At 38.5% G+C, this 13,463-nt stretch overlaps 1 protein-coding gene across 1 annotated transcript in view; it reads left to right on the top strand.

Moving 5' to 3' along the window:
* MAN1A2 (mannosidase alpha class 1A member 2) overlaps positions 1-13,463 on the top strand; it is a 165,082-nt gene that overhangs the window by 39,281 nt on the left and 112,338 nt on the right. Inside the window, exon 3 of the mRNA XM_033051198.2 lies at positions 9,386-9,482. Coding sequence (XP_032907089.1) covers positions 9,386-9,482 — 97 coding nt within the window. The remainder of the gene's footprint in view (positions 1-9,385; positions 9,483-13,463) is intronic.

Raw genomic sequence — 13,463 nt, 5'->3', positions numbered from 1 at the left:
TAAAACATTGTTTATTGTGAGGGTGACGAAGCACTGGAGCTGGTTGCCTACCAGCCCGATAGAGATTGTGGAGTCTCCCTCCTTGGAAATACTCATTAAATGACTGGGAATGGACATGGACAGCTTGTTTCAAATTACCCTACTTGATTGGGGAGGTGGAACCAGATACCCTCCAGAGGTTCCTCCCTACCACAGTTATTCTGAGGTAGGATGATGTTTGTTGATTAAGCCTGTCAGTTGGAAGACAGTTTCTCCAGGATGTTACACGAGTGCATATGGCAAACTTAACAGCTAAATAATAATGCTGTAGGTTTCAGATAGATTGGGAAATCTCAATTCTCTGGAGCTTCTGTTCTATTACTTGTTCTGTATTTGCTATCATATGCAACTGTGTAATTACACAGTGTTAATTGTAAATATACTTTTTAAAATTGAGCTCAAAGGAGGTGTGGTGTCCACAGAGATAAGGTAGAGTTATGAAGTGACTGAAGCTGCTGGCTGTATCATTCTTGCTTGTGCAGTTTAAAAGCTCTTATGTTTAATGGTATGGGATGATAAGGTGATACCTTTCTGAAAAGCTGTTCTGAACACAGCAAAATTCTGGTTCTGTTCCTGTGTGTCACAGTTTTTGGAAAAAAAAAAAAAAAAAGGTGAAGAAGACATTTAAGAAAAGTTGTTGTGAAATGGACATCCCGGAAGTAGAGGCACTGGAGTTACAGGTCATTGGATAATAGAATAGTTTGGGTTCGAAGGGACCTTTAAAAGTCACCTAGTCCAACTTGAAAGTTCATTTGTGACATATGACACCAGTAGAAAGAGTTACGTTTGGATGCTTTGCACAAGTGAGAAACAAGTCTGTCTGAGAAGCTGGGGGTGTTCTGGCTTGAGTTCTTTTGCCAGTAAACTTCCCTTAGGAAAACTTTCCATTTATCCTCCTTTAAAATTATAGTTGTGATATATTGCTTCTTTGAAGGGAAGGTAGGAAATTAATTTATTTAATATTAGTGGAGGCAATGACAGAAGTACTTACAGATATTTACCAAGAAAAATAGTGATTAAAATATATTTTTGTCATGATCTCTGGCTGATACTCAAGAGACTGCTAATACTGTTGAGGAGTAATAGACTGTTTTATAAGCAGTAAAACTAATGGTTTCCTGTGGATTTTTGACTACGTCTCCTTGTATTACCCTCTGCTCATCATGCACTTGTTGCTGTGAATATCCTCTTGCCTTCCTGTTTGACTGCATGAATTGCAGTGTCTTCTGTGCGTTCTTTAGAGGTACTGGTGTGCAAAATGCTGCCTCCTGAATGAATAAAGGGTTGAATTATAGCTGCCTTTGTCTCAGTCAGGGTACCAATTTGTGTCTGTCTGCCTTATCTAACTATAGGTATTTTTTCTTTTCCTCAACACAAAAAGTAGAGTATCTGGTTCCTGTAAATGTGTGTGTCAAATGATGGATGTACAAACAGCAAGATTGCATAAGCCTCATTCTTTATAGAAATTGGGCTAAAAATAGTGTCCCTTACCTAAGTTCTATTTTGTGTACTTATTGAGAAAAGAACAATGTAGAAGAATTACTTGATCACCCAGAGATCTTTTCATGCTGCCTAAGTTGTCTTTTCATAGTAACTGTTCATACAACTTTCAATGCTAATCTCATTTCTTGTTTCTAATTGCAATGTTTCTGATCTAGCCAAATAGGCTGCCTTCTGTATCTGGGGGAACTTTTTTCAATATCTAAAACCAATTTACAACAATTTCATTATTGCTGACACTTTACAGTCTTGGTTTTCTTGGTCAAAATTACTTGGACTTCTAGTTGGTTGCAACATCAGTTTGTAGTAATCCATGCCTGTTAAGGGTTTTGGATTGTATTTTGTAGCTCACTGCTCCTGGCTTACATTCCTTCAGTTACTTCCTGAAACTGAAGGACGTAAGTATCATGACCCAACTTTTTTAGTATTTAACGTAGCACTCCCTGCAGTGTGAATGTTTGTATAAAATCCTTACGCATTTTATATGTAAGTGTGTGCGTATAAAAATCCCTTTGTATCTATACATGTTTATACACACACATTGTTTATTAGTTGGTTTTGTTTGCACACTATTTGGATTCTCTGTGTTCTGGGTTTTCCAATGTAATTTGGTAAGTTGAGAACAGGTAAGTTGGCTTTCAGTTAGTTTCACTACACTCTTAAAGCTGATCTTAATTTTACTGAATTAGTGAAATCTGTAAATTAAAGAGAAAATCTTTTTGATCAAGCCTGTTATTAAACTAATTTTCCATTTGTATATTAGAGTGAATATTGTTCAATTGACACTTTGGCCAGTACGGGCATGTTAGGAGTGGCCTTGAATGAAGTTGTGCCCCAGCTTGTTGGAATGATTTTATAAAGAACTAATTTTACATTTGTTAAATCAATCATTTATGTCTGTGAGAAGCTTTGCAGCTCGGTATATTTATTTTACTGGAATAGAGGAATGGAAATAAAACTCCTAGTGTGGAGCCTCATTTGCAATATTTCAGCTGTACATCCTGGATATGTTGATTTGATTTGTAACTTAAAATATACTACTCATGAAGAATGCAAGTTTTTGTTTGAGGGTATTTTAAAAATGAATCAATTTAGTCAAGTTGTAGAAATTACAGAATTCTTCAGGAAGGTGTTCATTATTAAAGATGTCTTTTTTCTAGACCATTGTGAGAACCATCTACCTTTCAGCAATGAATTAGCACATTTGCAGTATTTAAAACTCACAAATGCAAATTAAAATCAAAGAAATAAGGAAATATTTCACTTACCTGATATTATCAGCCAAACAAAAATGAGCAAAACTCCAGGTAAATTTCTTGTCTTCAGAACTGGATAAATCAAAATGCTCCATGAAGTCTAATTGACTGTACTGCTATTTTTTTAAAAAATTGTGCCATTTATATGCCATTTGTTCCTGTAAAACAGAAATGCTGGTAGCAAAAATCATGAATTACAGCTAGATTGAAGAGATCTCTATTTTAAATTATACGTGATCTATTATACAAGTGACAGTAGGTGTGTTTTCACCAGTGGAGACTTTGATTGGAAACCCAGAGCGTCTTGTTATGTTCTTGTTAGTCATCTTTACATATTTTCTCATGTAGTCTCCTCCGTATTTGCTGGAGCAGCTCCATAGAATATATGCCAATGGGTTCTTAACATGGAGTTTTCCTGATGGTGTTACCTCTCAAGTATCGATAGCAATGATGTAATTGATACACAGTGTGAGCTGCTGGTAGTTGATAAGTAACCTCTCACAGTACATTCCATTAAGACAGAGACTATCTGCATACAATACTGAACTACCTGAAACTCCCTACAGTTCACTCTAATTAGTTGACTCTGAGATTTGGATTCCCGATTTGCATCGCTGGCATCTATTCTTATTTTCTGCTTTGTTAACAGAGAAATAGTGGCTAACAAGGCATCAATTTTTAAAAAGGATTCAAGGGGAAACCAAAGCACTGCAGAACCCTGTGCCTGCTGAATGAACTGCAGATTACTAGGCACCAGAATAGGGAGTAGAATCACTGAGCGTGCAGATATGTAAGATGTCTTACTCTATTTTTATTGATACAATGGTCTCCAAAGCCATAGAAGATCCCCAGAAGAGTCAACAAACATGTGAACAAGGGAGAGATGGTTGGATACATAGTTTTTCAAAAAATACTTGGCAAGGTTCAGTGCTACTAGGTGTTGAACTGAGCAGCCATGGGAAGGAGGATAGTTTCTGTGTTTGCCTGGAGAAATTGGTTAGAAGGAAGGAGATTGAGAATACAGATAAATAGTGCTGGAGGCCACAGAGGACATGTGCTGTGAATCCATGCTCTAAATTACACAAATTAATTATTTAGAGTTTGAACATGGATGAGTAGTGGTATGACAGTTTTGCTGCCAACATGAAGAATTGCAGAAAAACCTTATGGGACTGAGTGATAATCTCCCTTTATTTCTCAGCTAAATGTAAAATGATGCATATTGGGGCTGGAGATGCTAAGTATGAAAAGCTGTGAGGTGATTTAGTACATTTGAGAATGAGATAGTGTGTTTTTTATAGTTCTTTAGAAACGTTACTGTAGTGCTTAACAGCAGATAGTGAGCAGATATTCAGTATTTCAGCGGAGAAGAGAACAGATGAGGTTCTTGTGGTAACCTGTGAAGCTCAAGTCCCCCTGAATCTTGTAAGCTTCACGTAATTCTGGTCTTTCAGCTTCAAAAAGGATAGGGTAATACTGGCAGAGGTGCAGGGCTAAGCTGATGGATGTGTTTAGACTGATGCCTAAAAGGACAAGACTGGAAGAAAGGAATTACAGGAACTTCTCTCTGGCTGATGTGCAGTTGTGGTTGCTTACAAAGATGATCTGAGAGGTTCTACTTTTCTGAACAGCACAGCACCAGTCAATCTTGTGAATACCATATTCTCTTGAAATGATGGTGCACAAGGTCAAAAATACCTGCATCATCTTGGATTAAAAATATTTGCCTTTCTTGACATTTTTGAGCAAGGTTCACTGCTGCTAGCTCTCCAAATTTACGTCTACTGTTCCAGTTCTCACCAGTCTGAAGGATTTTCTGATGTAATTTCATCAGGCATCTAAGGCTTCAAGTATTTAATGCCAGCAAAAAAGTGTTTCCCACTTTGCATCCATTTGATAAACATTTTTGTTTTAGTAAGGGATTTGTTACCAGATTTGACAGTAAAAGAAAACCCAGTGTTCTGTGTGTGTTAGGAATGTATTCCAAACAGACTTTTTCAGTGAAAATATTCAAAAAGGCATGAACTGATGCCTGAAATATTTTCTCTTTAGATAGAGCTCCCATAAAAATAAAAAAAAGGTATGAGTTTTCTAAGTTTCATCAAAAATCTGAGTATGCAAGGAAAAGATAAATTTTAAAATTAATGTCCAAAAAGTATTCTTTACAGACAGTAGGAAAATGGCTATTAATTTTTAATCTGCCAGCTGATCAGTAATTTTGTCTAGCAAGTCCTTGGTTAATTTTAAAATAGAATTTGAAGATGGTTTATATAAATCTCTCAAAATTGTACCCTTAAACAGAATACATTTCTTTGAAAGCAAAACCTATTTACTGTGTGTTATGCATGTTCTTGAAGGAATGACAGGAACCAGTAAATACAGCAATTTGACAGAAAATTGGTTCTTTTGCTTATTTCCCAATACTCCTACTTTGTTTGCTAGTTGCCTGTCCTGTTTGTAAGACTGGAATGGGATTTTTGAACCAATCCTTAGCTTGAATTACTGTTTCTGGCATGCTACTGTAGTGGTAGAACTTTCTTACAAATCTTTTTCCAATAATTGTACCCTTCTTTTATTGTTTGTCAAAAGACATAATTTCCACTCTGTATTTATAAAAATTTTTTATAAAAATCTGATTTGCCAGTGACTGTAGAGGATTAGATCCCATGAACACGTTCTAAAGTCAACAAACCCAAATAGATAATGGTGTACCTACACAAGCAGTTTAATTTGTCATATCCTACTTCTTGCCTGTCTTGGAGCTGAGTTCAAATTAGTCTCTTTGTGGAATTACCAAGTTGTATTTTCAGCAGCATCTTACTGGATGTTATTTCCATTGCATCCCATAATAAATATTTTCAAGATTAGTATGCAACAGACCAATATCCTTTGAATGATTTTGCTTTCAAAAGCAAGATCTGTCATTAATGGGGTTAGTAAAAAGTCCATTGCTGAAACTGCTTGTTCTCTGATGGACAGATTGCAAGATCTATATATATATGCCCAAGCTCTGATCCTTTCCTGTGACAAACTGCTATCGGGTATGGAAATTTCAACTATGGAAATGTGTGTTTTGCTTTTTTCACAGTTATTGATCCATACTTGTCATTTTCATTATACTGTGCCTCTCTTGAGTTCTTTAAGGGCTGGGTACAGTTTCTTTGCAAATAGTTTTACCTTCTTGCTGTCATCTGTAGTGCTGATGTTCCAGTCATTCTGAGACTTTCCTCTCCTCTTAAAGACAGAGCTTTGTTTTAGGAAAAGCTTGTCTATCCCTGCAGCTATTCTTCAGCATTTCTAACTTTCACTGTGCAAACACTACCTAGTGTACCTATAGAAATTATTTTTTTTTTCAGTCAGGAGTTTGTGTTGTTTTTACCTTCTGAGCCAAAATGCCATCCTCAGTTAAATTTTGTGGCTGTCAGAGGCATCTGTCTTCTCATGTTTCCCCAAAGCTTTTGTGTGCACAACTGCTCCCAATAGTATAGATGTTCTTTCTATAGTATAACATGCTACCTGTTCTGGCAGTAACAGAAATCTCCATGTTGTTACAAGATCTCTTGGTGTATCACCCTTACAAAACTTAATACTGTATGCAAGAGCTGTGGGGCTTCTCACTTGCATGTAATGTGCAGTTCTCTGCTAACATGATATTTTGAAGTCTGCTTGCTTTATGGTGGAGGAAAGCAGCAAATTGTGTGCCGGAATAATGGTCAGTATTCATCTGGAAAAAATCAGTTGGCTACTTAGTGCAATAAATTATTCTTGAGGACTTAAACCACCATATTCTTAGTGTTTGGGGTATGTGGAGGGGCAGGACAGATGTGTTTGTGGTTATCAAAGTAGTCTCCTCCTTAGTTGATACAGTTAACTGTGGCTTAGTCTCTTGTGTTCAAGGGACTTTCAGGTCTCGTTAGCGTATTCTTAAGTTACTTCTGCATTAATTCATGCATCCATTCAAATGCACTCCTTTGCAGTTTCTATCTTAATAAAATTTTCTTAGGATAAATTATATATATAGAAATATCTTGTATGTATTCTGTTTTAGCCCTTTGTAATTTGCATACTCTTTAGGGATTTCTTGAGAACTGAATATTCTGTAATAAAATGTGTACCTTCCCCCCAGAAACATAACAAATTAGAACATTGAAATATTCTACAATTAACATTCTGCTGTGAGGAAACAAGTTGTCCTTCTCCTGGACTTAGCTAGTTTTGATCTATTCTGGTATTTGCCTATACCATCAGATTTTTACAAAGCTTGAATGTCAATGGCTATTTGATTCTCCTTCATGAAATATTTATTTGGGGCATCCAAAGAACTCAGAAGCCTTTATGTGCAAGCCAGTTGGTTGGATCTGCCACTTCATGGTCATATTGTTATTTAGTCATCTGTTTTCAAACACAGAGAAGGCACTGGTCAGTCTTTAGTTTTATCCTCCAGCTCTTTCTAAACCTTTAAGTCTGTTTTCCCAAGCAGAGTTTTTAGGACTGGCAGGCTGCACGTTAGAGCAGGACCCTTCACAGAAACCTTGACTATCCCCAGCCCTTAAGTCTACCCTGACTGGATAAAGCCTTGAGTAACCCAGTCTGATCCCATAAGTGATCATGCTTGGAGCAGGAGGTTGAACAGAAGAGGCACCCTGAGGTTTTTTTCCATCTGAATGATGCTGTGAGTCTCAGTTTTGTCATAGTAAGTGAATGAACAATTTTATATGGAAATTTGCAGGTTTGTTCTGGATAACATTAGTGGGAACTCTCAGAGGAACTTTTGTGCTTAGTGCCTGTGACTGGGTTTGTCATACTGCAGTTTTTTCTTACCTGTCAAGAGAGGATCCCTTCACCTGACTTGATATTCCAATAGCTATGAATTGGCCATTTTGATAAGTGCTGTGTAAACACTAAGGAGCTCATGAATGCTAGGGAAATGGCTTTTCTCTCCTCTTTTAACATAGTTGCATCCCCTTTTTCTTACACTGCTAGTTCATGACACTAAAAGAAGTTCTAGAATATTATGACCTAATCAGGTGTCAAAATTAGTGCAAATGCCAAAAGCAACATGTGAGCTGACTTCGAATGACAAGCTGTAGGAGTGGGGCTTTGATATCTTGTGAGGGGCAGCTGTGCTTAGCTTGGTGGCAGTTTAACACAGAAGTACTCCCCTGCTTCTTGGGCCTGTGTGTGGAGTTCAGATTTATTGTCTAGGTATGAGTCAACTACCATGAGCCATAGGAAATTTAGAGGGAGTTTACATTTAAAGGAATTACAGCTTTGTAATTTGGATAGGGATCTCTTGATGGTAGTAGGGAGAACAGAGACTTTGTTTTCCATGTCTTGGCAGGCAGTTTAGTTGCAGTTTGAAAGATTTGGGATTCTTGGATGTTGACTTCCACTAAATCTTGAATTTGGTAGGAGGAGGGATTTGAGAGGTAGTAAGAGGAGAGATGTGAGGTAGTGCTGGTTAGGCAGCTGGCTGCACCTCATTTTTTTAGCCAGCATCTGCTTGTTCCCTTGCATTTTCTGTGAGTACGATGACTCTGATTAAAAGAAGAACATTACAGTCATGTAAATTGTAGTGAAAACAGATTACCTTGCCTCAGTTTCTGAAAGGGTTAATATTGTTCTGGTGGTTACATTCACATTGTTTCTCCTCTTAGAAAGTATTTATCAGACTTGTGAAAATTATGATTTTAAGTCTATACATTTTCTTTGGGATTTTGTTTATATTAACACTATTTTAATACCATTTTAAAATGAAATTTTAAAATGAAATATGTATAATGTTGTGGATACGACACATGGCTGTTGTTCTAAAGGTTTTTCCTTACTGTTCTTGTGTCTGGGGCAGTCAGTGTCTTTTGATATCTATTTCTTACTATTACTTGCTTTTATCTGTTTAGGTACTAATAATATTTGTTTATTTAAAACTGCATTCGATTTGCAATTTGGTGGCTGCTGAATTCCCAACAAGTAAGGCGTTTAAGAGTTTTAGCAAATCCATAAAAGCATTGCTTAGTGGCAGATGTGCACAACTAGTCCGCAGGAGCTTTTGGGTTTTCAGATGTAATCTTTTTACTAGGTGGTTGAAATATCTTTTAAAAAGCTAAATGTCTTGTGTAGTAAATATTAATGACATTATACTGCTTTGTTCCTAATGCTTCCTAAAAAACAAAGCTTTTGGCAATTCTTTTGGTAGAGGCTATATGATGGTACATCTTTGTCGAGTAGGTATTGCTAATGAAGAAATCTGTTATGCCTTTTGCAAAATTGTTGAGTCCTACTTGCATGTACCAGTGTAAATAAATCCTTTTTATGCTTCAGGTATCAGTAGATATATTTTTCTTTTAGTTAGCGTCTTAAGACATTACCAGTGTTTCACAGCAATTCCTATGGAGCATTAGGCTCCATAGCTCCAAATATACTTGAAATTTTCTCTAAATTTATTCATGCTGTAACAGAAGCAGTGACAAAGTTATTAGTATGCTGGGATGCCTGTGAAAATTGAAGTCTCAAATAAGGAGTAAAATATTGTATTCGTAGATAGTAGTTTTTTAATGTAATCAAATCCTATTTTTTTTCCTGTTTCTTAGATGATGAAGCATGCCTGGGACAATTATAGGCAATATGGATGGGGACATAATGAGCTCAAACCAATTGCCCGGAAAGGACATTCCACCAACATATTTGGTAGGCTATATTTTCTGGTTTGTTTGGGTTTTTTTTCTTTGGTTGGTTGGTTGGTTTTTTTTGCTTTGTGGTTTTTTGGAGTTTTTTTGTTTTTTGCTTGTTTGTTTGGGTTTATTTATTTTTAATATTTCTGTCCAAGTATCTTCTTTGAAAGTCTATCCAAACTTTCTAGCTAACTCTGTTTTAATAAAAATATTTTGAAGTGTGAGTGACAGAAATGTATTATTTCAGTGGTATGTCATTGAATTACTTTATTAACCTTTCTTTTTGGAAGTAGTATGTTCTTATTGTTGCAGAGACTAAGCTGTGTCTGTATCATTGATGCTTCTTGTGAGTGTGTGTATAAATATGAATGAAAGTCCTGATGCAATTACGGTTATTTTTTGGTTATATTTAGAGATTCAATGAATATAAATGTGGGAGCGGGGGGCGGGGAGGGTTATATATTTAAAACCCACCTCATCTTGTCTAGATCATTGTGTTTAATTCCATTAGAATTAAACATGGAATGTTTAATTAAATTAAACATGGAACTGTCATGGAACAGTTTGAGTCGGAGGGAACCTTTTAAAGTTGATCTAGTCCAACCCCCTGCCATGGGCTGGGGCACCTTCCATGAGACCATATTGCTCAGAGCCTCATCCAGCCTGGTGTGGAACACTGACAGGGATGGGGCACCCAGAGCTTCTCTGGACAACCTGTGCCAGTGCCTCACCAGTGGTACTTAGCACAGTGCAAGGAGAGAGTGTGAGCTGAAGGGAACACTGGAGCAAAAGGCTAATTCCGTGACAGAAGGATTTCTTAGATAGCAGGACAACATTATGTAGTATTCTTAAGTACAGTAGTTTCACTAATACAAGCCGCACGGACTATAAGCTGCATCTCTGGGTGTTGGCAAACATTTCGTTCTTTGTCCATAAATAAGCCGCACCTGAGTATAAGCCGCTCTGTCGTTTACAGCGATGACCTGCGTGCAACAAAGTTGCCAAATAGTAACATAATCTCAGCATGGTGGGGTTTACTGGCTTGGCTAAGGCTGTGCAGGCTCGGCCCGCTCGGGGCTGCCGATGGGGCCAGGGGGCCCAGCTCAGTGGGGCCACTTGGGGCCGACCGCCTCTACCACTGGACTCGCTCGCCCCGGCCCGGCACTGCCCCGTGGTGGCAGGCAGGGACAGAGCCCGCCGGCAGTGGCGGCGGCAGGCGGGGACGGAGCCTGCCTGCTCCTGCCGCGGCAGGTGGGGGCAGGAGCCCCCCGCTTACCCCACGGGCCACAGGGATGGCAGCGTGGGGATGGCAACACGGAGTCCCCTGCCTTCCCCCCAGGCCACAGGGATGGCAGCACGGGGCCCCCCCATCTCTCCCCCAGGCTGCGAGAGAGGAGGGAAGGAGGGAGCTCTCCCGCCTCTCCCTGCCCCGTGCTGCCTGCAGGGAGCCAGCTCCACCTGCGGCGCAACAGAGTAACAATTTGTAACAATCGCAAAATGCCGGCTTTTACTGGCAGGTTGCTCGACTCGGCACCACGGTTTCCACTTCTGGGGTTGTAAATGTCAGAAAATTATTCACATATTAGGCACTCCTGAGTGTTAACCGCATTTCTGGTGTGGGAGCAAAATTTTAGTCAAAACAGTGCGGCTTGTATTCGTGAAATGACTGTACTTTGTTATCTTGTACATAGCGAAACTTAAGGCAGTGCCTAAGAAAAATCTCTTCTGAAACTTGTTGTGATGTAGTTTTATGTTATGATTAATGGATGGCTTTCCTTTATATTTTTCCAGCTGATGAAATTTGATTTGACAGGGAAAATCTTTAATGTTCAACTCTATGATCATGCAGTCTTTTCTGCTTGCAATTCTGTTGCGTAATTTGCTATGTGTAATTTTAGATTAGCCTGGGTTTGTAACCCAGACTCTATGAAGTAAGTTTTTTTCCTTCATATGGCAGGAAGACATTTTTATGATGTTTGTTGTTAATGTGACTGACACGATATTTGAAGCAGTTATGAATTACAATTTCACTGTAGACTTTTCTTTCCATTCCTCCTCTACTGACTTCTAATGAGTCTGGAGGATTTCTGCTTTTTTTCCTTGGAATGATTATTATTTGGAGTGCTTATTCTTTGAAATTTTGGCATTGCTCTCTGAAAGAAATAGACTTTGTCCCTATTAAAGTTTCTGCTCTTCTTGTTCTAGCTAACTCTAGCAACCAATGTCCTACATGTTTGTCCTTTAAAAATCGAGATACTATTTTGTGCCATTTAGTTTCTAGCCAAATCATGTCATGATTGCTCTATTCAAGGCTATTTCATATGAAAACCTTTTCTGAAACACATAATCTTCAGCATATATCAAGTGTAAAATAGAATCAGCTATTGTTCATTTGGTGGATGGTTGATGGGGGGAATGTGTGTGTGTGGAAATTGGTACTGAGCACTGTCTAGGCTGTATTGTTATTCCTAGCTCTTTACCAATCTCTATTACCCCTATTGACATGATTCCCAGTAGTATTTGCCTTTATAGAAGGACTGCTTAATTTTTTTTTGAAACCTCATGCTAGTTTTAATAAAAAGATGCTCTGCAAAATCTGTTTTTATTATTCATCTCAAAGATGATTTGATCCAAACTGTTTTCAGCTATTACTGCAATCTACTGTGCTTCCATTTCAAATCCTAGCATGTCTGTGAGATCCTGCAGGGAGATGGTATCACTGGTTGAACGACAGCTCTTTACATGAATCTTTGGGAAATCAGGTTTGCTGATAACTCCCAAGTGAGGTTGAACACGATTCAATTTAGAAGACAAACAAGTCATTAGCCTTCCCCGTTGGACTCCATTTTTGTCTAAAGCAGTATTTACCTATGTCTATGCCAAGGAGAACACCAGTGTTTCTAACACTGCAAGATTTAGTAGGTTTCAGTGTGGAGTCAAAGAAGGGGAGAGGAGGTGGCCTGCTCTGCTCTTACAAATCTTAGTTTTGAAGTAATTTCACGATTATAAGCCGCACCATTTTGACCAAAATTTTGGTCCGAACCTGGAAGTACGGCTTATATATGGACAAAGAACGAAAAGTTGCTGTTTTAGTTTGGAGGAAAGGTGTCTGCTGAGAAAGGCAGGAGCTTTTCTTTGAAATGAAGAATGTAAACCCCCTCCTTCCAAATTATTGTAGTTTTGAAATCAAGGGGCTTTCAGGCAAAGATATGGGAATTAGGAATAACAGTTCTTTACTAGGGAAATTAAAATAGAAATACAGTACTACAAAGAAACAAACTCCAAACTCTGAAAAGTCAGAGTACAACCTGACACCCTATCAGGCAGGGTGTTGGTTGCAGTTCCATTAAATGATGGGTGCAGTCCTCTTGCAGTGACAGATGTGATTCATTTGAAGCGGTGGTCTTGTAGAAGGTGCAGTTTCCCTCCGGAGGTGCAGTGGTGATGTGGAGAAGTCCGGTTTTTCTCTGGAGTCCAGTGGAGAAAGGGGCTATCTTAGTGTCCCAAAACCTGTGTTTTTATCTTGGTAAGAAATGTTGGGCTCTTTCCCCTGGCTGGAGCAACTTCCAATGGGATGAAGTAATTTTATCAGTCCCACAGTGGGACTCAATGGGCCATTAGCAGAAAATGGCTCGCTGAAGGAAGGATGGCTTCTGAAAAGATAAAGAACAATGCCCCATCTGGTTTCAATGGATGGCCGATTAGCAGAGTATCTCCCATGGAGATAAGGATCACTGCCCCCACCCTCAACAGATGGTGATAGAACAGATACCTTTTATCATACTCTGTATTGTAACCCAAGACAGTTGCCGACACCCGGACATGCTGCTTATAATCAGGTATGGCTTATATATGGACAAAGAACGAAAAGTTGTCAACACCCGCAAGTGCGGCTTATAATCAGGTGCGGCTTATAATCTTGAAATTACTGTAATTAAAAATATAAGGAACTTTGTAAACTTTAAAGCAAGATGCTCTATGCTTCATTGAAGCATTC

This window comes from Catharus ustulatus, chromosome 2 (genome assembly GCF_009819885.2).
Source record: "Catharus ustulatus isolate bCatUst1 chromosome 2, bCatUst1.pri.v2, whole genome shotgun sequence".
Taxonomy (NCBI): Eukaryota; Metazoa; Chordata; class Aves; order Passeriformes; family Turdidae; genus Catharus; species Catharus ustulatus.
This window is presented reverse-complemented; position numbering and strand designations above follow the sequence as displayed.